Source organism: Hydra vulgaris, chromosome 12 (assembly GCF_038396675.1).
Source record: "Hydra vulgaris chromosome 12, alternate assembly HydraT2T_AEP".
Lineage (NCBI taxonomy): Eukaryota > Metazoa > Cnidaria > Hydrozoa > Anthoathecata > Hydridae > Hydra > Hydra vulgaris.
In genome coordinates, this window is record NC_088931.1 from 37004314 (window position 1) to 37011651 (window position 7338).

Below are 7338 nucleotides of genomic sequence, written 5' to 3' on the forward strand. Positions count from 1 at the left end.
AATTTAAAAATCATATGGTCTGTAATTTTTACATTCCAGCTGATACCACGGAATGATTGAAATTCAAAAAATGATAACTTGGTCAATTTTACTTACACAAATAAAAAATATAAACTTGACAAATAATTTCTTGAGTGTGCGTTAAGAGGTTATATTTGCGTGAATTCAAGTTTATTAAGATAAGTTTGAATAAAGAACACTTTGAAAAATATGCTAAAAATTTTGACAAAAATCGTGGAAGAAGTTTGAAAACTAACAAAATTAATTTGTAGTCATGAGAAGAGAATCGCCACTAGATGTTTTATCTCGAGCAGCATCTATCGTTCAAAATGAAGAAAAAGCAGGTATCTAGAACTTTAAGCAAGTTTTTTGGTATATATATATACCAAAAAACTTGTTTTTTGAGAATATATTATGTTTAGTCGACGAGATATTTCTTATTTAATAAGTTTTTTTCTTTATTAAAGGTATTAATATGAGGAACCAATTAAAAACAGGACAGTTACCAAAAGGAATAGTTTTTTCCGATGGTATGGAAGTTCCGACAAAAGAAATATATCGTAAAAGGTACTTCATCTGATTTTAATACTAAATTTAAAAATACCTTATGTTTTTAAAGTATCTGCAATGTATTTTGTGTGTGTGTGTGTGTGTGTGTGAATAAAATATAATATCAAATTTATTAAAGAATTTATAACAAAGTTCTAATTTCAATATTATGAATGTGTTTCAATCGATTTAAATGCATTAATCAACACTTTAAGACAATTCACACAGCTGAATTGTTGTCGTTGTTGTTTTTGTTATTGCTGTTATCATCTCTATTATGAGTTATTAACATTTGATGTCTCTGCTTTGATCAGGTTTCTGTTAAAAATGACATTATTCTTGTCAATTATTTGCTAATTACAGTTTTTCAATAGTTATTATTTTATTCACATATTGTAATAAATGTGTGAGTGCTAAAGTATTGCTTTATTTTTCTTTTAAATGTTGTTATTATTATTACTTTTAATAATTTTTGTTACTTCTTTGATCATACTATTATTTATGGGACACCATCCTTTACAGTTATTTTCTCATTTTATTACTTTTATGTGCATTTAATTTTTGTTAAAATGAGAGAATTAAATGAGAATAAATAAAATGAGGGAATTAAATGATACTACAGCCAACAGTTTGCTATTTGACATGTTCATAATATAAAAAGGTTCTAAAGTGTCTAATTTACTCCACTTAATCATTAATTTCTGTTTTATTTCCTTAAAATCTGGTTCAGATGCCTGAATAAGATGTACAAAGGCTTCGTTTTTGTGATTAGCTCTGGCTTCAATGATTGTTTTATCATTTTTTTAGTAGCTTTATCTTTCATTAATTCAGATTTTTGATTTAAAAAAACAGATTTTGAAGATCATTGATTGCAAGTTTATTTAAAGTAAGTACCATATGTGCATAAACACTTATTGTATGTCCCATCAAATTCTTTATAACAGTTCATGGTTTTGTTGTACACAAGTTAACCCTAAAAATGCAGCATGCAGTTTTCAGCTACTATGGTTACATCTTCTGACACTTAAAGTTTCTTTCAAATTGACCAGAAGTTAGCGCTGATGTAACCTTCTACATAAATTTCTAGCAGTTAATGTAAAAGCTGAGAACAGCCAGAGCATTTGTATCTGATAACAAGGTAGTTTAAGACATCTTGCAAATTCAATTCACTACAAAATGTCTTAAACTACCCTTTCCAGAAAAAATGTGTTGGAACCAATGTGTTTTATGATAATGTGTATTTATGGCAATTGATTTGCGTGCAAATGGAAAACATTTCATTGTAAAGCACATCAAATGTTTACTTTAATTGATTGGTTAATCCTTAATTTTTTACATATAAAACCTAACCCCACATAAAAGTTCTTAACCTTTTACAAATAAAAATTCTACAACATTTGTACTAGTGCCACCATATGCCAAAACTTCAATTTTATTAATGTCTTTTTCTTTAAGAAACTGAATAAAAGCTGTAGAAACATAAAGGGTGGTTCAACCATAATGCATGATGTTAATTGTGAGTCACACCTTAACATCAAGTTTTTAGCCCAACTTAATTTGACATTTATTTTTTTTAGTGTTTGACAAATTCAACTATAGAGAGGTACACAATTAAACAGCGCGTTAAGATTGCTAAAGCCTTTTACGGACATTCAAATCAAAATACATTTTGTGCACTTCATGATTTTTTGGTCAGCATAATTGACCAAATGCTTCCACAATCAGAAGAATTGTGCGCAAATTTCAGCTAACTGGGTCTTTAGGAAATATGAAAACGCCTGTGCATGCTCACCCAGTTCGTTCTGCAGAAAACATTGATTGTGTTTGCCATAGTGTGGCAGAAGAGGAGTCAACCTCAACTCGATATTGTGCCCAACAATTGAACATTTCATGAACATAATGTCAATTTTGAATTAAGATTTGAATTTACATGCTTATGAGGTTCAATTGACTTAACCATTAAGCTAACCATTTTAAGCATCATCAATACGCAGAACGGTTCGTTGAATGGTGACTTAAAGAAGAAAATCTTCACTGACGAGGCACACTTTTACCTCAGTGGATTTATTAACAAGCATTTTTGCCGCATTTGGGCAAATAAGAATCAACAAGTGATTGTTGAAAAGTCAATGTGTCCACGAAGAGTGACTGTTTGCAGTTACCGTGAATAGTATCGTGAGATGATAATGGTCTTCTTGTGGCCAGAAATTGAGGGTATGGACTTGGACCATATGTAGTTCCAATAGGATGGTGCCACTTGCCACACAGTCAACAAAACAATTGCTTTTTTAAGCAAAAAATTCAATGGCCAAGTTATCTCCTGTTGTGTCAATGTCAGTTGGCCTCCGCGATCATTTGATTTAACATCGATGAACTATTTTCTTTTGGGATATTTAAAATAAAAAGTAAATAAGCCAAGAACAATTCAAGAGCTAAAGAATGTGATTATTTGGCACATTAATGACATTGAACCTCAATTATGTCTTAGAGTAACTGAAAATATTGACCATTGGGTAGAGGTATGCCACTGAAGCCGACGGGAACATTTGGCTAATATTTTGTTTCACACATGATTGTCATAGATCCTTTTATCATAATAGAAAATCTTAAGATAATTTTCTAAAAATATTTTTGTTTTATTTACAATAGACATCATGCGTTTTGGTTGGACCACCCTTTATATCACCAGCCAATAAAAAAGTTTTTGCTTTTTTAGTGGTTGATGATACATGATTTACATACAATCAGGAAGGGAAGAGTTCCTCTGTTTTTTGTTTTTTTTAAAACTAATTTTACCACTTATTACAATTGGTGCTTCATCTGGTATGCAGAGTAATTTTTGTCATTTTTTATTGACAAAACATCAAATATATCAAAACATAATTTAACATATATTATCCCAACATCTCAGTCTATATCAACACTGAAGCATTTAACGATAGTTACATTAACCATATATTTACAAAATTTAATTTTGAAAGTTTTGAATAAAAATCCAAAAATCTCTATTAGAAGTTATTTTATTAGTTAAAAAAAATTTTTTTAATGTGAATCAGTGCTTTTACAATTATCAATATATATTCATAGTTTATTGTAAAAGTTAAAGATTAATCAAAGAAAAGGTTTTGGTTTATTTATCTCAAAATTTTACAACAATAGTTTATACATGAATACTTATAAGGAGAAAAAATTATTGTATTGTTTTCAATGTGTTTTTCATAACTGTCTTATTCTAAGACATGTAGCAGAAAAAACCTGTGCCTGTTCTGATGTGGTGTTTTTGGAAACCGTGCATCATTTTAAATAGCTAATTGTTTTAAAATGTCATTGTATTAGTGTTATTCAAAATTTAAACAACTCTGTTATCGAAGCAATTAGTTTTAATTGAAATGTCATCAAATCAAGAAAAGAAGCAAGAAAAAGTTTTGCATTTTCTTTCGTTGAAAATCCTGGTGTATCAAACAAAACAATTTCTAAAGAGTTGCAGATTGCTTTGAGAACAGCGCAGAGCGTTGTGAAACCATTTAAGGACACTGGTACAATCATAAGGAAATCAGGAAGTGGATGAAAAAAATGTTTTGTTAGATGAGATCTTTTTAAAAAGGTGAAAGATGCCTTAGACAGAAAACCGAAAATTTCTGTTCGAACTTTAGCGAATGAATTTAAGACAAGTGCTTCCACTGTACAAAGAGTGAAGAGAAATTGTGGCTATAAATCTTACAAAAAGAAAAGCAAGAAAATGTTGCAATTCATTGTTCAAAGCTGCGCTATAAAAAATTATGTGCCAAAAAATCTTATTTTACTATTGGCGATGAAACTTATTGTGCTGCATATTTCCAATCACTTCCAGGACACCAATATTATTCAGCAATTAATCACGAAAAACTGAATTCCAATTATAAATGCATTGGAGTGCAAAAATTTGCTAAAAAATTCTTAGTTTGGCAAGCAATTTGTGAATGTTGTGAAAGAAGCTCTTGTTTTGTGACTATGGGAACAATTAACACTAAAATATACATAAAAGAATGCCTCAAGAAATTTCTTTTGCCGTTTTTAAAAACACACACGGGTAACCCATTATTTTGGCCCGATTTAGCATCATGTCACTACTCTGGGATAACTTTAAACTGGCTTAGAGAACATAAAGTAGATCTCGTTGAAAAGCACTTCAATCCACCGAATTGTCCCGAACTATGACCTATTGAAAGAAATTGGGCTCTTGTCAAAAGAAAACTAAGGTTCAATTTAAAAGAAGCTAAAAACATTACAAGACTTCAAAAATAAATGGATTAGAGCTACCAAGAAAGTCCAACTGAAGACTGTGCAAAAGCTGATGTCGAGTGTAAAACGCAAAGTGCATGTGTTCTCACATACAAAACTTCACAAACTTTCTTAAGTGAAATTTAAGAATATCAATATATGTACTTTCAAAGTATATATAACATTCAATATTGAAAATACAATAGTTAAATAAATATCCTTTAAAATGTCCGTGCAGATTTTTTCTGGTACATGTCTTATTTGAATTTTGGCAACTTAAATTTGCCATTTTCATTTGATGTTTTCAATTATACTTTGTTTCTATTATTCCACTTATGTAATTTAAGATTTAAATAAATTTACGTTTTCTTGTTTAATTAAATGTAATGAGTTCTAATAATAAATAATATTCTTGCAATTAGTATTAATAATTACTTTAAATTATAATTTTAGAAAAATAAAATATTAAGAAAAAATATTTTTAAAATAGCTACAAAATTTCTTAAACTAACATATACAAACACATTGGAATCTCTTAAATAACTATACAAACATATTAGAACTGTTTTTAAGATTTAGAGATACCAACATTTAATATGTTGGTATTAATGTTTAATATGTTACTATAAACATTGCTAGGCATGAAATAAAAAAATATTACTAAGTTTATAGTTTTAAACTACTCAATTATTCTAGTTTAAAACAACTTTGCAATATTTTTTTTGTTTAAAAGTTGACTTAAATATAATGGATTAATTTTATAAATTTTTTTGATTTTTAGCATAAAATGATCCTTTAAAAAATCTAGTTCTGTTGAAAGTAGGTTTACAGATAGCTCTTCCAGTTGACCAAATCTCAACTGGTTTTAGGCCTATCGGGTGGGTATTTTTGTTTACGCTGTTATCAAAACTTGCCAAAAAAAACTTATTTTTATAGAATATAAAGTAAAAATATATCCCTCCCCTCCCTTTCCCACTACTCTAGACTTGGTCCCGGTGTTTCTTAGAAATATAAGAAGCCTCATTTTGAATTTTGAATTAGCTAATTCTTGATGCTAATTAATAATATATTTGTTCTTACCTTAAAAAATAATAATGAAAATATTTCATATCTGAAAACATTTCTAGATCAAAAAACAAATCAAAAATAAACTTGTTACTTATATTGTTACAGTATTTTATTAAAAAAATGTTACTTTGAATAATTTTTTTTTATTTTTTTTTACTTATGGATTAATTTAAGAGCTGAAATTATTTGGTGAACAATTATAGAACTTATAAGATATGTATACTGTATACTATGCATCAATACTTATGATTTTGAATTTAAATTACTTAATTAAGGTAAAAACATTTAAGTGAAACATTGATTAAAAAATAAAAATGTTCTATACAGATTTTTTCGTCTTCTTTTTTATCCCAAAAATTTGACAAATTTGACAATTTTTTATAAAATGTTTTTTCAGCCAAATCGTATCAAAATCTTCCCAGGAAAGCAAGTTTATGAATTCTAAGTTATGTGAGTTACCTGTTTTGACGGCATCATACATATCTAAATCGCAAAATATTAACGAACATTGTAAATTGCCTCCACCTTATCATTTGCACAAATTATACGAACCTAATAATTATACTGAGTATAGTAAATCAAAATCTTTAATCACTTCTCCGAGGTATTACCCATATCAACATCATATTTCCACAAAAGACTTTGAAAGACCTTCTGTTGACGATCACTTCAGAAAAAGTTTGGGTGACCAATATCTTACAAGTAAAAACTCTTACGTCATTGAAAATGATAAACCATGTTCAGTTGATGAGCATTTTGCTAAAGCTTTAGGGAAGAAATGGAAACTTGAAAATGAAAAGTCGATTTAAAAAAGAGGTTTTGTTGATATATCTATATATTTATATATATATAATTGTAAATAACTTTCTTTGTAATATTATATAAATGAATATTTTTTAATTTTGAAGTTTATACATATTTCATTTATTTCTTACAATAATCTTATATTTTCAAAGTTTATTTTTTTTAAATTGTGAAACAATTGTTTATTTGAACTATTATGTTCTTTGTAGTATTATTTTTTCGAGTACATACGAGAAAAGTTGTCTTTTATTTTATTAGGTAACATTAGAAACTATGTTTTAATTTAAATTCACTAAAAATAGTTATTAATATAGATAAAAATGATTTATTTTATTTTCATGGTTAATTATTGCCAGTATTCCCAAATCAGTTTCCCGTTCTCAAGGAGGTCAGAGTACATTAAAAGTTAGCAAAAATAGTATTCCTCATGGGAAAAAAGTTATATTGACATAAGCGTTACAAGACAGCTGCTTGGTTTTTAAGCCTGCATGATTTTAGTGTGCTGCATACCAATCATATACTTTTTTGGGTCAGGGAAAGCATTTTTGGGAACAAAATTTCATTTTGACCATTCTGGCTAGTGCGTTACTTGTTTTTAGCTTTTTAGGGTCAATTAGGACGAATTTTGCACACATACTTATCTGGAAGTTTTTTTTA

At 28.2% G+C, this 7338-nt stretch overlaps 1 protein-coding gene across 1 annotated transcript; it reads left to right on the forward strand.

Annotated features, from left to right (window-relative positions):
• The first annotated feature begins 112 nt into the window (after positions 1-112).
• On the forward strand, positions 113-6919 carry LOC105850054 (uncharacterized). Its single transcript, XM_065813130.1, has 3 exons — positions 113-344; positions 468-567; positions 6275-6919. The coding sequence occupies exons 1-3, from the start codon at positions 275-277 to the stop codon at positions 6684-6686; spliced, it is 582 nt and encodes a 193-aa protein (XP_065669202.1). The 5' UTR covers positions 113-274; the 3' UTR covers positions 6687-6919.
• Positions 6920-7338: the final 419 nt, after the last annotated feature.